Source organism: Callospermophilus lateralis, chromosome 14 (genome assembly GCF_048772815.1).
Source record: "Callospermophilus lateralis isolate mCalLat2 chromosome 14, mCalLat2.hap1, whole genome shotgun sequence".
NCBI lineage: Eukaryota > Metazoa > Chordata > Mammalia > Rodentia > Sciuridae > Callospermophilus > Callospermophilus lateralis.
Window position 1 is genome coordinate 55,221,886 of NC_135318.1, and position 22,734 is coordinate 55,244,619.

Here is a 22,734-nt window from a genome sequence, read left to right on the forward strand (position 1 = left end):
TATAAAACAATTTGGGAATTAAAAGTTAGTTTTCTGAACTTAAGAGTCCAAACAAGCAACTTAATCCTTAAGCCCTGAAATCACATGAATTTTTACATACTGTACATGTTCAGTGGCTCTGTTCTCTTGAAGGGGTTGAGGAGAGGAGGATTAATGAGTGTGTCATCCGTCAGTACCTCCCCAGGCTTAGCTAAGGATGTGGGAACAGAAAAGAAACAAGGTGAACCAAGAGGTACTTGTTAAGCACTTATAAAGCACAAAGAAGTGATGGTGTTGGCTTTATTACCACTGCTAACAGAATCAAAGCTTCCACAGGCTTCAAAAAAAAGTTTATTTATGAAATATATTTAAAACCTTTAACAAAAAATAAAGCTACAAAATCCCCGGTCTTCTAGATCTCATCATCACTTACCACAGTAAATGACCAAATCTCACTAACTCAACTCCCATATTTTAAGTAAAAAGAGGTCTTTGTAAATCACAGTATTTCATCTTATAAGTTATACTACTGAAAGCAGTGACATAAATCCAGTTTGACAGTGCCATTTTTGATACATCATAAAATAATATTCTGTACAGAAACAGACACTAAAATCTCTCAAAATGTATCTACAAAGGTTAATTCAGAGTAGTTTTTCTAAGGCAAGTTGTTTTAAACCAGGTGAAATGATTCCTACAACATAAAACACCAAAATGCAACACAAGTCTAAAGATAAAATATGGAACTCAGGGGATACAGAACAAATTTAAAATATATTTAAGTATAAAGAACTATGAATTTTGATTTTTTAAAATATATTTTATGTTATTTATTTAGAGTGTGTGGGGGGGTCTCACTATGTAGTGTGGGGGGGTCTCACTATGTATTCCAGGCTGGTCTTAAGCCTGAGGGCTCAAGTGATTCTCCTGCCTCCACCTCCTGAGTAGCTGGGACCACAGTAGGGTGCCAGGGTGCTGGGCTCTTGACTTTGATGGCAAAATAGAGGGGAGAAGAAAAGAGCTAGTCCTGGAGATGTGGTGCCCCCAGATGCAGCAGCAAGCCAGTGTCCTGTCAGGCCACCAAACATGCCCACAGAGAGGCCAGAAACTGGCCTGGAGGTTTATGTCTGGGGCCTTTACTCGTTAGCCAAATCCAGCATTGTTCAATGAGGGTCAGAAGATCTCAGAACATATCCTGAATTCTCTTGAGGCCTTCTGGAAATTTTCAAGTCCCAAGTCTTCACATCAAATTGTCTGGAGTTTTGTAACGATCAGGACTCTCACCGTCTGGTCAAATGAACTACAGATGCACAACCCTCTTTTGTCTGGACTCCAGTCCAGACTTGAAATGGGCTGAGTAGACAAGGTGACGTTCTGCAGAAGGCTGACAGAACCTGCGACTCCCATCTCTACTCCCTCAGAATCTTTCTTAGACCGCTGAACAGGGTATTCACTGAAAACAAGATCAAAGAGGGAAGAAAAGACAAATCTCCACATTCACCATTTTAGTTTTTTACATCAACTCCAATGACTCTACTTTATTTCTCAGTTACTTACTAACACTTCAAGAATCTTTCCAATATTGAGTTGTGAGCAAATAAAGAGAAGTTACTTCAACCTCAACCCTGTTCACAAAAGGTTTCACAAAAAAGGGTTATTTCTATTAAAAACTTTTAAATGTCATCTCTGTTCTGCATTTGCTATATTTCTTTTAATATGAAAGTTGTAGGTTATCTAGCATCTTCAGTAAACTGTCTTGGTATATAATCTTTCATTGTAACTGGAATTATCTCTAAATTTGAACTATACATATGGGCAAGCAGCACATGGAAAGGCAAGAGCTGTAAGAACATTTGCAGAACTTCATCTAAACACCTCCAGAATGGAGAACTGACCCCACTTTCTGAGATCCATCATATAGATCCAAGCCTAAGGATCTTTTGTGTACCATTTCCATGGGAAGGAGCTACTGGGGAGAGATTTTAGACCTAAACATCATTGCTTAAAAAAAAAAAAAAAAAAAGAACAATTCCATAAAAATACTTCTTGATTTAGATTTGGGAGTGGTGGGGGAGAAATCCCTTCCACTAAGAAGATGTGTTCTATTGAATACAGGGGGACTCCTCCTCAGAAGGCCTTTTAAGCCTTTTTGGTGCAACGGGACTTTTTATTTGATAAATGTTCAAAAAAAGGCCCAAAGCTTAAGAGCACAAAGCACATCAGGAGCAGAGCAGAAATCAAGGAAGAGGCTACAGGTAAAAAACCTACTATTTCTTTCTCTCAAACTTTACATGTTATTTTAACTAGAAGTTATGAATAAGCAGTTTAAATATAGACTTTTTTCATATGTCTCTTGGCAAAGGCTGCAGTTATTTACTTGGAAAAAGGTACACAACCACCGCACCCTGCTTGACTCCCAGCAGTTTTTATCAGATCTTTTAAAGATGTGTTCTAAAGTGTCCATATTATCTATTAAAATTTTAAACATATATGTGCATATGTGTTTCAAATACTCAAAAAATCAGCATGTTGATGACTTTTCATTCAAGAAATAAATTTCAAATAACTAGATGAGTTTCTCTAGGAAACCTTGGTTAAGTTTAGCTCAATAAATATTTACAATTTAATTGCACTGCTATCAAGGCAGATTGGCAAATGGAAATCAAGATAAACATTTTACTTAGGCCAATTTTCTTTTCTGGTACAATACTTCATAGCAAAGTTCCAAACCACTTGAAAATTAGACTAGACACTTGATATGGTAAGAATTAAAGTTCATATTAAGATGAATTTGAAATTCTAACTCCATACAGACTCAACTTTACTGATATAATTAAATCCTTTATAGTAAAAAATTCTAGTTGCAAACATGTCCATGTGTGGATACAAAGAAAACTGGTACTTACTTATTCTTCAGGCGAGCAGCCCAAAGAGTTTGGTCATCATGGTGCTACTGTATAGCTTAACTAAGTGCCTGGCAAAGCCTAATATGGGGTAGCCTGCTTTGGCAGAATCTAGGAAGAACAGTGGGCCAAGGTCCTGGGCAAATTACCAAATGATCTGTCCACCTGCCATTCCCCAGAACGCCTAAAACTTTTCTTCTGTCTTTTGCCCACAGAAACCTATTGTTTTAGTCAAAAGCATTGCTCTGGGATTTTTTTTTTTTTTTTTTTTTTTTTTTTTTGCCAGTTATATCACTTAAATACTTTAACAAGCACTTTCCGATTGTAGCCCTGTTCTTCCTTCCAGTTTCTTGAAGGAGCTAATACATAGAAAAGGATTTTGTATGTGAAAGTCTCAGACATTGAAGATGGTGATTTTCTTCTTACATTATTAATCAAACTTCACTTATGGGCTTCTGTTTTTGTTGTTTTTGCTTTTTACTTATTTTTAGAGATGGAGGTCTTGCTGTATAGCCTGGGCTGGACTTCAACTCCTTGGCTCAAGTGATCCTTCTGCCTTTGCTTCATGAGTAGCTGAGACTACAGGTGCAGGCCACCATATCCCACTTGACTCCTATTTTTTTATCAGACCTTTAAATAAGTATCTAACATGGTATCTACTACCTTACGACCCTTGGGATTCTCAAGGGACAGTGCATGGTCACAGCTCTAATTGTAACTCTTCATTTGTCTATGTATGTGGAAAGCAAATTTAATGACAAAGTTTCTCCTGGAAATCAATCAGGAGCCCTGGGCTCTTGTTTTGATTTCATCTCAATGATGTCATATGAATTTAGGCAAATGAATTATCAGGATCTAAAACTACAAAATTTAATTCTATTCCTACCTTATAGAGGTAGTGTTCTAATAGAAGAGGATATTTGACAAATTCTTGAGTCAGATTTATATATATACATACATAATACTGTTCCTAATCTGTTTCGTGTATCGAAGGCACAATATGTCAAAAGAAGGCTAACAATTATTAAATGTAAAATAAATACATCATTTAAAAATACTTAAAAAAACAACAGTTATGTAACACCTTGAATGTTTAAATCATATCAAAATGAAGTCAAAGGAGGAAAAAGACAAAAAAGTTCAATCTAATCCTACTTTACACCCACAAGTAACTTAAAAAGGAGCAGTGTGCACTGGTAGACTTACTACTTCCAGAGGTGAAGGCTGCCGGCGCCTCCAGCTGTCAGAAAGAGCTCTCTGTTCTGCGGCAGGTGGCGGACCTGCCATACGGTCGATTTATGGGCCTAGACAGGATGAGAGACACACAACTGGTTTATACGCCGCATGGCATCCTAGATGAGAACCTTGTAAACAAAGAATTTTTACTACCATAACTTCAGCTGTTAGAACAGGAGCTAAGATTATTTTCTGGCACATCTCTTTATAAATGGCTATAGAACTTTATAGGAGTCCATCAGAAATTAGGAAAAGCATCAGTTTTCTTATTGCTCTATGGAAAAAAAGTTCTAGTGGATTAAAAAATATATTAAATCAAAAGTTCATTTAGTTTATAGTAACATGCATTATCAGAATAAATTTTATATATCTAAAAATCTCTTGTTACATTATTAATCTTCTTACATTATTAATCAAACTTCATTTATGGGCTTCTGTTGTTGTTGTTGTTTCCTAGGGGAAAAAAGTAGCAACTGATTTTTTAAATAGACTTTCATTTTTGAGAGCAGTTTTAGGTTCCCAGCAAGACTGATCAGAAAGAGTAGAGTTCCCATTTATAGACTAAATTTTAATTCATAGTTCCAAGAGCTATATCTTCAATTTACTCCCATTTGACTTGTCCAGTCTTCAAAATGAGGACCATGAGGTTTTAGACAGTGTTTACTGTCTTAAGAAGCCAAGGCCTTTATCAGTCTCATTAAACAAAAAGAAACATGACAACCCAAAGGTTAAGGGTTTGTTGGCACCTCAACAGCAGCCAGTAAATCAGTCCTGGCAATGCTATCTATGTTTCCTGGGGCGGGGTGGGGGGGGGGGTGAAGCTTGAGCACAACAAGAAGGGAGGAGGGAAAGAGCAAGGGATGAAAGAATGACTTCAGCTTTGCAAGCAGTGGGGCTGGCGGGCCTCATCTAAGATAAACTCATACACTTCACATTGGTGAGGGATCGGATTTGACATTTGACATTTGTAGTAGTCTGTGGAGGGCATTACAATTAGCAGATTAAAAACACATATCTCAAAATATACACTTTAAGTATATGAAAGTTCCCAAGTGATTAGGTTCAAGCTGTCAAACCTTAATAATATTTTACTTTAGCTTAAAGTTCTCTTTTTTCTTTTAGAAGTTGAGGAAAAATACAAAAGAGGGGAAATGCCCTCTTAAAATATACCAGAGTCATTTATTTCACAGATTTAGCAACTATTAGATTAAATAAACATAACAAAAAAATTTGGGAGAGGACACTACTATTTGTAGATAAGGAGAATTGGGTTGCCAGCTGTATATGGACAATTTAGTGAAGTGCTATATGTTGTGGATAGACACTTAATATGTTCTGAAATGACAAAGGAAAAGCAATATTACAATTTATGACTCCCTTGTTAAGAACTTAGCTCATTAAGCAGTTACAGTAGTTTATACACAATAATAACTGAAATCACAGATAGACAAAATAGAAACGTTTGAGAAATCCTACAGAATCCACAGTGAAGGAAGAGGAAGCAAGGAGGTGAACTGCTCAGCAACTTGTACATTTTAATCTTATGGAAACCACCAGTCTGTTGATCTCCCTTTCTTTTTATATCAAGGAAACTCAGAGTCATATTTTCAACACATCTCCTGCAAGTAACAGGACATTTCAGCATGAATTTTATGTACTTTCTTTACTTCAGAGGTTATCTTCTTCTTTTTATCAGTATTTTCCATTTATCTTGCTTTCCTCTTCTATTTTTCCAATGCTATAATACCATATTTCCCTTTAAGCTACCCCAAATATATGGCAAAGTAAAATCAATAAATTAAATAACTTTGAATATTTGCTGTGGTCTAATGACAATCATTGGTGCTTTAAATAATTTCATTTAATATAGTAAACTAGAATATAAAATAAAATGTGATAAAATGACATAATAGATATATACTGATATATTTTGAAAGGCAAGCCATTAGGTATTCATGCAAATATATTTATTAGAAAACACAAGGTTGGGTTTTGTTGATCACATTCCTAGGTTTTTTGTGATTGTTCCTAAACTACAAAAGTAGATTCCTATCTGAAGACTTTATTATAATCTAGAAATCTAAAGTTGAGACATTCTAGGAAAGTACTCTTCACATAAAAAAATTTGTCAAGATCCCACAAGAATATAACAAAAATAGCTCTCCCTTCACATAAAGACCTGGAGGAACCTTGGTGACTAATTGTATTTATTCGCCTAAAACAAGTTATTATTCCACTTCAGAGAAAGACATTTCCCCCATATTTACCTTTTCTGAGACAGAGGCAAAACCCTTCGTTGGATGCTGTGTTCTCATGTCAAAAACGTGGAACTTTCCTTCTAAAGATGTAGCTACTAATTTATTCATACTTATGTCTTTTCTGTCAAACTCCAAGCTGCATACCTGAAAACAGAGAATACTTTATTGGTAGGTTTGCTATTATTCAAGAGGCTCTTTTAAACTAGGTTAAACAGCTTTACTAATATAACATGATCAAGTAAAAGCATTTAATCATTTCATCTATTGCATGAATACATGAAGTATTTCTATTATTAAAAAAAATGATGGGGTAAAAATGGGAGCTCATATCCCACTTGAATCAAAGTGTGAAATATGATATATCAAGAACTATGTAATGTTTTGAACAACCTACAATAAAAATTAATTAAAAAAAAAATGCTTCTCTGTTAACACAATCAACAAAACCATCTTGGGTTCCCATGATCAGTGACTGCATTTAGAAAATCAAAATGTAACTTTTTACATTATTTAACACAGGTTAGCCAGAGTTACCTTTAGAAAACAAGAAGGAACCATGTTTTCCAGTCAAAGTGCACAACTCAGGAACCAAAATTCCAAGGTAGTTGGGGATGCTGTTATTATTTCAGAATTTCTGATATTAGCAGACAACAGGGCTCTTACTTGCTTATTTTAATGTCATACTACATGGCCTACAGATGGGCCCTCTGGGGCTGGTGGACTCCCTGGCATTGTGCATACCATATTTGAGTATGCATGCATTTTCTGAAGAAAGGATACATGATTGGCATTAGATTCTCAAAGGAGTTTGGCCCCAAAAGGTTAAGAATCATTGGCAGAAGAGTTAACCGAGATAGGTTAAGAGAGGTGTTCTCAGAACTTCGCAGTAATTCAAGGTGGACAAAAACATGCAGAGAAACTAAATAGCATCAGAATGTACATTACCCCATTTTTTATGTTTGTCTCCCACCGCAGTGACATATTTCTGAGATCAAACAATTTGATATCCCCATTGTCATAGCCAGCACAAACAACACGTTCCTCTTGATTATAAGCATTGCCTAGAAACCAAGATACAACATTTCAGAAAGTCTGGCATGATGGTAGATGTCTGTAATCCCAGCTACTTGGGAGACTGAGGCAGAAGGATCATAAGTTCAAGACCAGCCTAGGCAACTTAGGGAGGCCCTGTCTTAAAATAAAAAAGTAAAAAGGACTAGGCACATTAGGCACATTGCTCAGTGTTAAAATGCCCCAGGGTTAAATCCCTAGTACAATGAGGGGAAAAACTGTGTGTGTGTGCGTGTGTGTGTATATATATCTATATATACACACATTTATATATATGTATATATACATACATTTATATATGTGTATATATACATTTATATATATTTAAATATACATTTATATATGTATATATATACATTTATATATATATGTATATATACATTTATAAAGAAAGAACTAAATATATATAAATGCTAATTTGGAGGCTGCTAAAAAATATTAAGAAACTACACAAATAACTTATACCAAATCTAATTTTAAAAAATCACACTGGATGGAATCCCAGTTTATCAATCCTGACAGGCTAACAAGATTATTTATTTGGTATTTAATATTTTTAAAAAGTTGACTCATTGAAATTCTATACTTCAGGGGTACATAAAAGGGTTTATGAAATTCTAAGTTGAAAAAAAAATACCCCATACTATATCTGCAAAGTCTAGTAGACCAACTACAGTTCAAACATAGTAGAGTCTGGGAAGACAAATGCAGCTATGTTTCTAATGCTTTCTTCAGCAGTAACTATATGTGAGTGTAAATAGAAACTACTTGAAACTTATATGTTTTAATGTTGTTCTTGTGTTATTCTGTCTTTGCAAGGAATAAAGCCAAGTAGGCTGTAACATATGTTTAATATATGGATGATCACACCTGAAATAAGTTCATAATCTAGTTAAATTCACTATGCGAGGATCCAGTTTTATTTTGTTTTCTTCTTTTGGTACCTCTTGCTATGAAAAGAGTGACAAGAGAGAGGTAGGCTATCTGGACATTTTATCCCAATGCCTTCATTCTGTACTGCCTCCAACTTCCTCCTCAAGAATTGCAGCCCTGCATTTCCCTCTGGATGATACACCAGCATCTTAACTCATAATATCCCAACCAGACCTCACCATTTCCCTTATAAACCATACCACCCCTTCTGGAACTTTCCATAATCAGTCTCAAAATTTAGTCATTTTGGACATAATTCCTTTTCTTGTTGCTCTTTTCCAAAAGATTGTCAGATTCTATTTGTTCTACCACAATATTATCTTCTGAATCATTCCCTCTGCTCCATTCTCACTGCTCCTAACCTCTCTTTCCTGGAATACTGCACTCATATCCCCAGCACCACTCATCTCTACCATCAGACATCACCAGTTAATATTTTTAAAGCTCAGACCACATCTCATCCATGTAAAAACCTTCAAATGCCTACTATTACCTCCAGACTTTCAAACGCCTCTGGCCACAATCAGAGACACCTGGAAAGCTATGACCACCGCTGTTCCCTCAAGGTACTTTCTTGGGCACTATCCAGTTATTCCCCATGCTTGAAATTTCCTCCCAATTTCAGTGGTTAAATCCTGTAAATCTTTAGTCTGAGTTCAAAATGCTCTTCCTCCCCAAGAGTCTCTCCCTCTGGATTCCTTCGACATTTACCTATCCCTCTTGGGATCTTTTATTACTGCTCTCTTGTACTGCATTTAGTGAGGATGTCATGTCCTCTTCACTGAACTGTAAGCTTTTTATTTTTTTTCTTCCTGGTACTAGGAATTAACCTAGGGATGCTCTAGTTCTAAGCTCTTCCCCCAGCCCCCTTTTACCAAAAAAAAAAAAAAAAAAAATTATTTTGAGACATGGTCTCACCAAGTTGCAAGGCTGCCCTCAAACTTGTGTTCCTACTGCCTCAGTTTCTTAAAGCTAAAATACGTGCCTGTTCCATCCCTGCATGCCCCCAGTGCTTTGCACATACTTGTCATTCACACACACAAAAAAAATTCTCAAGGCAGGCATGACGCTATACGCCTGTGGGCCTAGTTATTGGGGAGGCTGAGGTAGGTTAAAATCTAATGTCCTTTTATGTTCACGTTGTACTTATGTCCCTGAGATCAACAATGAAAAGGCTTTCATGGATCCAAAGATAATAACATATCAATTCAAAAATAATCATTCTAAATGCTGATCCTAAAATTTCCCTAAGTATATATATCTTAAGTTTCTATTACTGCTCACAGTTATTCTCATACAATAATCTTTTAGAAGTTGGAAATCTAAAATTTTTCTAACTAAATAAGTCTAATTAAAAAAAATTAAAAATTGAAGTGTTCATATATACTGTCAAATCCTACTTTTTATCCCTGTTATCTCTATAGGATTAAACTAAGTAAAAGCAGGAATAAAATAGAGGATCAAAACTAAAATTGTCACATGTCCTTTTCGGTGTTCAGTAAGAAATCAAAAATCAAGCCTCAATTCATCCTACAAAGCCAATATTAATATATCAATAATGAATAAATGAACAGTTATTGAATTTTAAGAAATAATTTTGTAATGGCACGTATTTTCAAGAAAATAAACACTCCGCATAAGATGTAAGATTTGTTAGGTTATCATTTGCATTTGAGTTTCTGCTTAGGCCCATTAATGGTAGTGGTTTCTAAATTAGGTTAATATCATCTAACTAAACAGAAGCACATAATAATAATAATGGAAAATTCTTTGAACATTTAATAATCTGAACATAATTCTAAACACTTTACATGTATTAACTCACTGAACTCCAATCTTACTAATTTGTATAAATCAGTAGCTTCTCCTATTAGTTTCACTTTGTAAAAGAAACAACCATGGAACAGAGTAATTTGATAGCTTGCCCCCAAGCCACACAATAAGTAACAGAACGAAGATTCAAATCCTGGCCCTGGAGGCTGACATTAATCACTATATTTGCCTCAATAAACCATCAGAATAACCCACAAAACAAACTATTAAGGGGCTACTGGGAATTTTCTGAAGCACTGGGCTTTTTTCCTTCTGGACTTCAAATGTGAGAGTTCTTCAACGATTTACCAAATGCCACAGTCCAACAGTCTCTCTTGTTTTCTCCCTGCACAGGCTCCATATTTGCAACAGGATCATCTTTCTGCCTTGGGTCCCATACCTTCACAGTTCCTGTCATGAGTAAAAATCAGTTGGCAACATTAAATAGTGAATGATCACATTTTCTTTCTGTATTCTCTTGCAATGGCTTCCTGGGTACATGGCAATATTATAGTTATTAAGATATCTGAAAAATATTCACTTTTTAAAAATTCATATGGTTAAGTTCTATTTGATGAGAAAAAATAACACATATGTTACCGTCTGACATGATTTCTAAATTAATGAATACACAGAAAACCTAACAACTGTTCCTAAGTTATCTACAAGTTATGACTGATAACACAAACACAAATGTTATGTAATTCAAACCAAGCCTTATTTTGTTTGGGCTTAAAACTGATGTATTATTTATTCAGAATAATACCAGTGTGGTTTTCATTTTTATTTTCCCTTACTATCCATATAGCCTTTGACATTTTTTTTACACAGAAGAATAAGCACTAATTTTTTACATCCAAGGTTTTTTATATGTGTTTAGACTACTATTTCATATACAATTAAGTTTAATTTCCCTGGAGCAATAGTGAAGAGGGAACTATAAAGTAAAATTAACAAATATTTCTTCTCAATTTAATTTCAACTTCCTCCTGTTAATTCATATTAGAGGAAGTACTAACCAGTGTCCCTGCTTATAAGAAATGCAAATGCATGAAATAAAATGCCCCCAAAGGCAAGTATTGGGGGAGAAGAAGAAAAGGGCAAAAAATCCTTCAAAGGAATAATAAACTCAGAAAGGGGGAAGATAGCCTACTGGATTTATCTTCAGGGATAAAATTGGTCATTAAAAGCCTCCTATAAGGAGGAAAAAAATTCCCATAAATATCACAAGAGATTATCATCTTACTCTACAGGGTTTATACAAATTAGTAAGATTTATAGTAAATTTGCAATAGTTAAATTAGCAAAGAACATAACAAAAATTCTTAAACTAGTAAATAAATGTAGAAAAGCACTTATACAAGTTGGAATGAAGTGCCATTTTCATCTATAAAATGAGGGGAAAAACAAAAAGAAAGTCAATGCCTGTAGGATAAAATAAAAATCTACCTTACTCACTATAGCTGACAATGTAAATAGGTACTTTGGGAAGTTTGACATCAAATTTTAAGAATCATAAAGTATGTTTAATCCAAAAGAGTCACATACATACCAATAAGCATTTCTTATTATTTTTATGTTACTCTCTTAAAACAATAAACAAAACACTTAAAGCACACTGAATGATTTTTAACAGCAGCATGGTTAAGTACACTATGGTAAATCCAAACAGAGGAATATTTCACCGTCATTAAAATAATAATATGGAAAGAGCAACATTTGCATATGACAAACATTAAATGAGCAAAGTAAGACACGTAGTAGCATTCATGCTTATAACTATGCAAATTATATATTGTGGGAGACCAACCTTGCACGTGACTGGGTCACACTCCCCGGCTGGGTGCTGAGGTGCTCAGTCACAGAAATGTGGCAGAGCTTTCCCCACCCTTCTTGGGTTCGAGGGTCGGTGTCCCGTGCATGGGTGTGTCTTGCTACAGCCCCATGGGTGGAGCTAGGCTCACCTGTTCCTTTGTAATATAACCTCTTGCCCTGTTTAGGATAGAATCTTCCATGGAAGTGTCTTGTGTGTGTCCCCTTGTCTTACTGTGCCCTTTGGTGTGTCCTACCCAGGTGTCAGTCAATCTGCTGACAGTGGACATCATGAAGATAGACTCAGCCCCCTGAAACCTGACCCCTTGCCTCATTTGAATAGCTTCTCCTCAATAAAAGGGGTCAGCACGTGCTCTTGCTCTCTCTCTTCCTGCGGACCCTTAAGGTCAGAGGAGCCGTCACAGCGACCCTAAAGAAAAAGGTATTTGTGTCTCTTGTGTGGTTATTTCGTGCAGCCCAGTCAGCCCAGTTCAACTGGAGTGACCCCTGAGCCTTTTAGTCACAAGAACTGAAACCTGGCAATATATAAAACTGGAAAGGAAAAGAAAAATCTAATAGTGGTAGTAATGTGATAGACTGTTATTTTTCCTTCTGTTCCATGTTGCTTTTATGATTAGAAAAAAAAATTGATTTCTAATACACAGCTGCCCTCACATAACTAACAGAAAAATCACATTTTACTTTTCTTTTAAAACAATTTCGTCAGTTTTGAGCAGCCATTTAAAAACTTGCCAAACCAACTAGGCTACCAATCTCTCCTGGAGCCCTTGTGAAAGCAACAAAAACTGCAGATTCCATGAGACTGGTTCAGAACAAGTTTGAACACCAAGAGATCTGTCCCCTGTCAGCATTGTAGGATTCACAAGCCGCACAGGTGCCCTTGAAGCTCTCCCTAGTGCTCAGTGGATGGACTGCAGACTTCAGTTTTCCAGCAGCCGTCAATATGACAATTTTCACAAGTACTGATTCTGCTTTTTAAAAAAAGAAAATGAAAAGCTGCCACCCACATTATATCGTCAGCTGCCTCAAAAACCTGTAAAGACATTTTAAATCCTTCAAGATTTAGAGGAAACTATCATTGTTAGTAGTTGAATTATTCAACACTAAAATAGTAAGTGCTATGCCTCTATCTTAAAATACCAGAAGTCTGAAACAACTAGGGATATGCAGTCAAACTTGCTTATTAAAAATGTGGAAGCAAAACTGTTAGATTTAGAGGATCAAGGTGACCAAAGGGGATTTCTAGGTAGAGATGATATACTATTGCACAGAGATCTCCATTTAAAAAAAAATTTTTTTAATTCATAGAATACATTGACTCACCATCTCGGCTTCCGGTCACAATTTCGGGTGCTCCTTCCCCAATTCCTAGACCACCTATACCGTCTATAGTATTTATAATTTCCTTATGACCTTTTACAGAATACACTGGTATCTCTGGAGCTTCCAAATTCCTAAACAGAAAACATAGCTTTTTACTTAGATCACATGTCCCAAACATTTAAGTCTTCTACTAAATTATAAAATGAACACCATACTTAAATTTTTGTTTTAAAAACAAGGATTTTGCTATATTCAAATTCTAAATTTCCTCTCCACTTCAGGTTCTTTCAAGCCCCCAATGAGAAATGTCATTGTTCAACCTAGAATTTGAATTCTTGAATCTTCTCTACTTAGTGTTCTTCAAAGATGACCTATATAGGTCTTCCACAAATGAATGATCAAGTGTGCTTGTTAATAAATGCAGATTCATGGGCTCATCCCTAATTATCATTAATCAGGATCTCTGGGACTGAATCCCAATCTTCTAGTTGGTATATTGCAGTCTGATAACCACTGCTTTAAATCTAGAGTAAAATCAAAGTGATTTAAATGCTTCCAAAATAAGTCTTGGTAGTTTGATCTTGAGACCCTTTCAAAGGATAAATTAAGAGTAGTGTTCACTTTGTGTATGTTCCTCACTTTATAATGTATTCTCACTGAATGCCATACTTATTTTCATCCACTGACATAGTGTTTAATGGTTCCTTATGCCTGTCACAATAAATATATCCCACCTGGCTGCAGTTCATCTATTCATGGTTAGTGCATAAAAAGGCATCCAGATACCACCTACCACGTGGGCTTATATCTACACTAGCTGGCTGGGCCATGATTGGCTGGCCAAGATTATGCTCACACAGACCTTTATTGCCTCCCTCCATTTCCCTCTTTCTTTTGCTTTTCTATGGTAGCTTCTTTCCACAATTTTCTTAGTAAGTCAGTTTTCAAAAACTTATATTTTTTAAAAAAGGTAAGTGACTATTTATGAAAAGTAATTTCAATTTATTATTAGATTAAGACAAGTAAAATCTCACTAAAAAATTTTGAGCTAGTTAGATGTTGTTTAACTTTTATACCATCATTATGAAAAAAATCAAGACACTAAACAGGATTGTACTTCCACTTAAAAGAACAGTTTTACAATTTTTATAGACTTTAAAATGTGACTTATTTTAAACATGAAATTAAAAGACATCAATGAAAATAAGTTGGTAATATTTGTACTCTGTTAGGGAGATGTTTAACCATTATGTTACATATTCTTGTATAGAAATATATTTATTTAAAATGCCAGTCTTCTTTTCCAATTTCTTTGAAAGTACATGATACAGTATATAAAAAATGAAAAATAAATACTAATTACTAAGCAGTTAAAGCAAGGAGAAATTAGTTTCATTCTGTTTTATGTTATGATTTTAAAATAAAGTAGCACATTCTAAGTGAGAATAAACAAAGGACATATTAGAAAACAGAATGAAGGGCTGGGCATAGAAACACATGCCTGTAATCCCAGCCACTCAGAACGTAGAGGCAGGAGGATTGCAAGTTCCAGGCCAGCCTGTGCAACTTGGTAAGACCATGTCTCAAAAAATTAAAAGGGCTAGGGGTATACCTCAGTGGTACAGCGTCCCTGGGTTTAATCCCCAATACCACAAAAAAGAAAAACAAAACATGATGTGAGAAATATAGATTTTCCTAGAGCATTATTTTACAGTTTAAATAATCAAAATAACAGATTTTCCTGAAAAGTAATTAAAGAGGAATTTCAATTCATTTAACTATAAATATGAAAAAATAGCTCTAGGGAAGACATGAAAATTAAAGTCATTTGACAACAATTGTGATTATGCTTGTTCAAAACAGATTTATCTTGAGTTGTTCAACAGATGTGTTCCTAAAAAGTTGTGCTTAGGTGTTACAGCATTAAAAAAAAAAAAAAAAAAAAAAAAGCAAACTTTATGCCTAGCATGTATGAGACCCAGGGTTCAATATCCAGCACCACACACACACACACACACAAAGCAAACTTTAAATGATTAAAAATTAATAGAAAACTCAGGGCATCATTCTGCAATGCCAAGTCTTTTGCTGAAATGTAAACAAGATCTAGTTTTTCAATGTTATATATGTGTAATTCTTGTTTACTGTATCCTAAGCAGGAATAGAGTATAAAATGCTAGCAACAAGCAGCATATGAAAAAATAAATATTGAAAATATTATTCAAAATATCTAAATGAAAATAGGTTAGAATTTTAAGTGGATTTTCCATGTGAAGCTTAGAAATATATATAAAATAGAATTTTCCATACTTTTATAATTAAAATTGAACAAGGAAAGGGACATTTTACAATTAAAATTCCTTCTGAGAAAGAGTAGTAAGACAATCAAGAAAGTACTTATCTGTCTGAATACTGATTAAATAATCTTACCATATATGAAGGTTTCCATCAAAATCTCCAGTAGCTAAATATCTCTGCTGTAAAGATGTTGCACCAAATGTTCCACATTTAATGGGTTTGGCCTTTTCAATCTTGATAGCAGCAGGGAAGAGGGGAAACATTATTTATGTAAGCAGTTATTTATAATCCACAACATTACAGCTCTATTATGGGGTTTAAATAAGACACATAATATAAAGGCAATTAAAACATTTTCTGATTAAAAATTATCATGTTCTTTCTTTAGTCATTTTCTCTAATTTAAAAGTATATAACTGTCAAAGAGTTTTAATTTGCTTTTCTTATCTCTCTAATGAGACATTCAAATGCTGACAACTCTGCCATCTCCACTGGTTTGCAAATATGAGTGTCAGCATTTAATGTGATAGAGCCTCAGTAGAAATGAGACCATAATGGAGATACTATTCTTTCCAGATGGCTGCAGGAACAAAGATATCTTATAGTTTTCTTATAAACTGAAGATGCTTATGTCCCACTTGCTCTGGGAACTTTTTTGGGGGGTAGGCAGGTACAAAGGATTGAACTCATGGGCACTCAGCCACTGAGCCATATTTCCAGCCCTATTTTGTACTTTATTTAGAGATGGTCTCACTGAGTGTAGCTTAGCACCTAGCTTTTGCTGAAGCTGCCTTTGAAGTTGTGATCTTCCTGCCTCAGCCTCCAAAGCTGCTGGGATTACAGGTATGAGCCACCAAGCCTGGCTTGGAAACGGTTTAATGCAAAGAAATTTGTACACCTGTGTGTACCAAAACACTACTATGAGTATGGATTAGTTAATCTTTTGAGAGTTCTTTCAGTTAAAAGGCTACTGTGTTGCATATAATCACATTAGTAAAACTGCTTTTCCTGCTGCTTTGGCCCCTAGAAACTCTGGAATCTGGAATTCGATGAGGCTACTACTGATGCCTGCTCCACACCACACTCTTGTCCTATAATAACAACTCCTATTTATTGACAGCCTCAACAAGACACAACTACTCACTTATTCAGTCTCTTGTAATCTTTCCAATTGAGAATTCTTAATGTTTACAAAGACAACACATTCTCTACAGAATTTAAACAAAACAAAAAATGGAGGAGAAAGATGAGTCCTTTTTACATTTTTCAAAAATAATCCTCTTCATTAGAGACCATTTTCTGCATATTTAGGTTTATTTCCTATGCTGAGACAGAACAGACTACTCCGATATTTCACGATGTCCCCAAGAGTGCCACAAAGAGCAGATTCTACCAGTTAGGCACACATCTGACAATTGATACCTTCCAGAGAAAAAACTGAAGACCAGTCTATTACATAACAGGCATTATATAGACTAGATATTTTCAACTTTGTCACCGAACAGATTCTAAAAGTAAGGAAAGAAGTAAAATGTGTCTATGTTTAAGAGGCACAGGCTCATGGAGTGGCTTCCAAGTCCTAGGAGATACCTAATATACAAAGTGCTTTGAAATCTGCCCTCACCTGTCTGTGACTGTGTCCTGCTTCTCCCTTTCTCTCTACTACATTCCAGCCACACCAGTCAGTCTTCTCTTTGTTCTTCAGACACATCAAAGTTATTTCCACGGAAGGTCATCTGCATTTACTGTTTCCACTGTTTGTGTTGCTCTGTTACCAGATCATCATGCTTCCCTCCTTCTTCTATTCAGATTTCAGTTCAAATGCAACATCCTCAAAGAGACCTTCCCTGCCCCTCCAATCTTAAGTGGAAACCTCAGATCTATCTCTCTCTATCTATCTCTCTCTCTCTCTCCTTAGTCTTTTTTTATATATACCTTTATTTTATTTACTTTTATGTGGTGCTGAGGATCGAACCCAGGGCCTCGCACGTGCTACATGAGTGCTCTACCGCTGAGCCACAACCCCAGCCCTCTACTTAATCTTTATTGTACTTATTCACTGAATTATCTATATCCTTCCTTTCTAGAATGGGAGTCCCATGAGAACAGGACCTTCTCTCATGTGGTGAACACCTAGTTGGTGCTAACCCTTGTTGAATGAAGGTATACATGAACATCTACAAGTCCCTCAGCTCTAGTGCTGGGGAGTGAGAAACCAGTGCTGGAACTAACTTTTTTCCTTCTCTTTTGTCCCAGCAGGTTTTTATGTGCCACAGCTCTGAAGCTGTTTCTGGTAATCATTTATGTGCAATCATGAAAATAGCATGCATATATTGAGCACCTATATATAAGGTACTGTTTTAAATGTTCTTCCAAAAGAGACCACCCTTTGTCTTAGTAACACTACAACACTGCAAACTAAGTATTGGGAACACCACTTTCAAGAAAAGGAAACAGCTTCAGCAAACTGAGTGACTCGCTTTAAGTCCCAATAGCCAGGTAGTCTCCAAGTTCTTTATATTAAAGGATGCTACTTATGACAGGTCTATATGTGAGTTTTTAAATGACAATTTTATTATTATATAATTCCCATTCTGTAAACAAGAGTCATATCCCAAATACCAAATAAATGAGCCAGTCCTAAAATGAATTAGTGAGCTAAATGGCACAGGTAAACCTACATTAAACCTACATTCATATTTCTCTGTATTTTATCCTTATTTGTCTTTTTTGGGGGGTGGGGAGGGAATGAGATTTAATCCATCTGTGCTTTACCACTGAGCCATATCCCCAGTCCTTTTTATATATTTTAAAAAATTTGAGACAGGGTCTTACTAAGTTTCTAAGGCTGGCCTTGAACTTGTGATCCTCCTGCTTCAGCCTTCTGAGTCACTGAGGTATATTCCACTATACCTTGCTCTCATTCATACCTTTACAGGATCAATATATGGTATTGTGCTCCCATGTGTTCTTTTCTGTCTTTTTGTATCAAAGAAGCACAGTTGTATAGGTACTAATGATCTGTTGGGCAAGAATCAAATTAAACTCAAAATATATTAAAAGCAAATAAAAATATATTAACACCTTGTCATCTGCATGCAGTGAGGTCTGCATTTTGCACAGAAGGGCTGAGCTTGTGAGAAAACAGACTCCTAAAAACAGGCACCTAATTCTCTTTCCTCAAATATTCATGGAGATCATAATAGCAACTAAACTGAGATGACACTATGGAAACTTATTTTTTATATTTTACAAAAGGTCTCCCTCTCTAATTGTCAAGTATTTTACTTATGGAAAAGAAAATATGCACAGAATTTGTTAATGACTTAAATTTTTTTCTTTCCAGAAAACTGACTGGTTAAAATTAAATGGAGATCTATTTGGCTGAAGATTCTTTCACACACACACACACACACACACACACACACACACACAGTAATATAAATGATTTTTGCTATTTGATACTGAAAAGACAATCAGTGATGGTTTACCTGGCTTAGCTTTTGGTATTCTTTGCTACAATGATATGTTAACATGATTACAGAAGCCCATGATCGATAATTCCCATGCAAGCTATTTTTGTTCTGTCTGTGGGTGGGTCTAGTACAGCTTGTCAGTATTTCCTCCTCCACATCCTGGCACTACTTAATTAACATTAAAAGGTTAGTCAACCAAATGCTAACAAGCAATGAATTCAGTTGCATGGGGGCTAAAAAAGCAGAACTTTATTAGGTTACTACTAATTTTTATAGTATAAACATCCACAAGCATGATTCCATTTTTCAGGGCCATCCCTGTCCTTATGGTACTTCTGTGCCAATTAGAAAAAAAGTGGCACTTTATAAACTGATGAAGTCTCACACAGGGAAGACTTGCTGAAGGGAATAGAGATGAAAACACCGGCTACTCATACTTGATGTTGTACAATAAACTTTTCAACTGTACTTGGAGGTCCTGTACTCTGTTCCGTACCAGTCCTTTGAGTAATGAGACAAGGGTGACATCAACAAAGACTGACTTGCTTCCTTTGCATCTTATCTTAGGTGCATAGACTTTGGAGCATATCTTCAATAGCTCCAACATGATAAATAAAGTATGTTTCCTAATATTTTAATAAATTATCCATCTGGCCCAATGTTTCTCAACTCCAGAAATCATTAGAATCACCTGGCACAAAAGAAAAAAAAAAAAAAAAAACATTGAGACTTTAGTTTAGACTAGATGCAACAAACTACCACTGCATCAAGAATTTTTATGGGTGGGACCAAGACATCAACATTTTAAAACATGCACACTCATATACAATAACAGCAACAAAACATACTCAGATGATTCTGATGCACAGTAAGAGGTGTGAATAAAGAAGCTGTTCTCTTTTCACTATAGCTAAATATAAATGAAATTCTTAAATGCATTTTTTATTCGCTTTATCCTCTTTTTAGGCAGTAGGCTTTTTATGAGAAGAGACTCATCTCCCAAGTACCTTTGGCCCTTTTTTAGCACAGAATCTTGAAACAGAAAGTTCTCAGTAATTGATAGTAGAAAAAAAGAAGTTAAGGATTAAGTTGAAAATTTTAAAAGTGGTTATACCCAAGATTGAGATTATGGGTGATACTTTCTTCTTTTTCCTATCTGTATTTTCTAAGTGTTCTATTATGAACAGATACTACTTTAGTTAAAAATATGTGATTTGCTAGAATTATCTAGAAACTCTAAGAGATAAAGAATGCTATTTCACTTGCTGAAATAATTGTATAACTGAAATATGTACAAATCATAATTCTTATTAATAAAAAGATCACAAGTCTATAGATGCTTTCTGGTTGAACTCCAATTAGCACTTGTTCCTAATACTTCATTTTTAGGTTTCTGGTATTTCAATGTTTCCCATTTGTTCAAGTCCCTGACCCCAACTTGACTAATAAACACTAAATCAATATTGAAAATTCCCAACTTATATCCTATTTATAGACATACATTCACTCATCCTTTTAATAAATAGTTTATAGAGCAGCTGCTTCTTACAAACCATACTAAACACACACACACACACACACACACACACACACTGTCTACTCTCCAGGAGCTTACAATCCAGTTAGACAGAAATGGCTCAGAATATATATTTCTGCACAGATGATAAGTACTATAGGAATGCAATGTAAAGAAAAGTTACTTTGGGTGCAGATCAGGAAGGTCTTCACACATCAGATCATCTTAAGTGGGCACTGGAACAGCAACAGGTGGCCAGGCATGGTGGTACACTAATACAGCAACTCAGGAGGCTGAGACAGGAGGATCACAAGTTCAAGGTCAGCCTCAGCAACTTAGGCAGACCCAGCAACTTAATGAGGCCCTGTCTCAAAACAAAAATGTAAAAAGGACCAGGGATGTGGCTCAGTGGTAAAGTGTCCCTGGGTTCAATCTCCAGTACAAAAAACAAACAAACAAAACTGGAAGCTAAGTGATGAAGAACATAAAGAAAGGTGGAAAAAAACAAGCCATGTTTGGAATCTCTGAGTAGAATTCCTGGCTAGAGAACTAAACAAGAAAACAGGCACTCGGGAAAGTTTAGAGTAGGTAGCACCTCAAATACCTTCTTATCTAAGTTGGCCTATCCAAATGGTATTCATCTGTCTCCTTTAAGTTGGTTCTCTCCCTAGCTTTTGATTCCTAGAGTTTCTCAACTTTCCCTGCCCTGGAAGTCTATTAAAACTCTATGCATGCACCTGGTTAAGGCTGATAATTTTTTGTCAGGGAACCAAATTTAAAAAATTGTAAACAGCTATAAGATACTAATTATTAGTCTGGCATGGCATTGTGTGCTTGTAGTTAAAGCTACCCAAGATGTGGAAAGGATCCCAAATTCAAAACCAGTCTGGGCAATATAGCAAGACCCTATTTCCAAAAAAAATTTTTTCAAATGCTAGTGTCATTATTCTCTAATTCTTTCATTATTAATCTTTACAAAACTTGTAACTCTGATCTTGCTAAACCTGCAAGAATGTCCTATTTTTCTTTCTTTAAAAAGAGATACATTTTTAAATGTTCTACAGATCTTGCTACTTACTGTTCTTATTTCTTAAAGATATAAACCATCTTCCATCACTGAGCTTCCACACATGCTGTTTCCTCTGGAAACGTCATTCTCTACTCTAGTCAGCATCTATTCAGTCCAAATCTGTTTTTATTCTCACAGAACCGTGTTTGTTTGCGTTAGAGAACTCGGTTTGATTTACGCATTTTGGTTCGTATTAAACTGATTATCCCTCCCCCTAGAAAATTTACACATGGGAGAGGCAGCATTGCCATTCACATGCCTGGGCATACCAGGCACTGGGTTGACACTAGTTGAAAGAATGAGTGTTAGGTTTCTCTTTCAACTACACTGCAGGTATGAATGAACAGCCATTTCTTACATGTGCTTACTAAATACTCTTCTACAAACAATTGCAAAATGCCTAAAAAGTCCTGAATTACTTGCGAAATCTTAACGTCACTTGGGTTGGCAGGGCCTGTAGGTAGTAGCCCGAGGATGAGAATTCAGGACTTGAAAGACATGCTTTAAATCCGAAGCATTTCTCAATCTGCAATCAGCTTCTTTCGTCCCGCGCAACTCAAGATATGCTTTTGGGGGACGCTGGACGAAGACTGTGACAAAGAGGAATGTATTCACCAGGAATGACCCCAGGAGATGCACTCGCCCGCAAAGGCAGTCCGTAGCCTGGAATTAGGTCATCTCGACCGGCACCCACCTCCCGAAGCAGCTTCAAGTCGCCGTGTTGGATCTCGTACAGCTGAATGACGCCAGTGCCCCGAGCGAAATTGCCCATAGTCACAAATTTGGCGCTGCAAGGCACCCACTTACAGTCAAACACCGTGTAGTTGAGGCCTTTCTGGATGTGGGCAATGATCTGAGGCTTCTCGAAAGCCGACATGGTTTAGCTGATTTCACTTCTAACAACAGCCACACCCAGACAGACAAAAAACTAACCTGGAAACCAGGCTCCAAACATTAAAGACAGTTTGTCCTTCCCGCTAGCCGTACTTGGTCTCCAGAAGCCCTAACAAGTTGGACATAGTTATCT

General features: G+C 35.9%; 1 protein-coding gene across 3 annotated transcripts; it reads right to left on the reverse strand.

The window, feature by feature from the left end:
- Nucleotides 1-312: 312 nt before the first annotated feature.
- On the reverse strand, nucleotides 313-22,665 carry Dnaaf10 (dynein axonemal assembly factor 10). Of its 3 annotated transcripts, none has more exons than XM_076833450.2 (8): nucleotides 22,402-22,665; nucleotides 15,779-15,879; nucleotides 13,349-13,479; nucleotides 10,502-10,603; nucleotides 7,322-7,437; nucleotides 6,386-6,520; nucleotides 4,089-4,186; nucleotides 313-1,432 (listed from the first exon to the last, which is right to left on the reverse strand). In XM_076833450.2, exons 1-8 carry the CDS (start codon nucleotides 22,582-22,584, stop codon nucleotides 1,225-1,227), a joined length of 1,074 nt encoding a protein of 357 aa, XP_076689565.1. In that variant the 5' UTR covers nucleotides 22,585-22,665; the 3' UTR covers nucleotides 313-1,224. The 3 variants fall into 3 exon arrangements, with proteins under 3 accessions (XP_076689565.1, XP_076689566.1, XP_076689567.1); XM_076833451.2 differs by lacking the exon at nucleotides 22,402-22,665 and adding an exon at nucleotides 17,271-18,838; XM_076833452.1 differs by having other exon boundaries at nucleotides 1,308-1,416.
- Between the last annotated feature and the right edge of the window lie 69 nt (nucleotides 22,666-22,734).

Excerpts from the sequence above, each read along its gene's own strand:
- Dnaaf10 (XM_076833450.2), bottom strand. The coding sequence starts at position 22,584 with ATGTCGGCTTTCGAGAAGCCTCAGATCATTGCCCACATCCAGAAAGGC. Across the intron at positions 10,604-13,348 it reads TGTGACCGGAAGCCGAGATG|GAACTGTGAAGGTATGGGAC; the intron begins GTGAGTCAATGT and ends TACTCATGACAG. Across the intron at positions 6,521-7,321 it reads AGACAAACATAAAAAATGGG|GTATGCAGCTTGGAGTTTGA; the intron begins GTAATGTACATT and ends CTCTGTTTTCAG.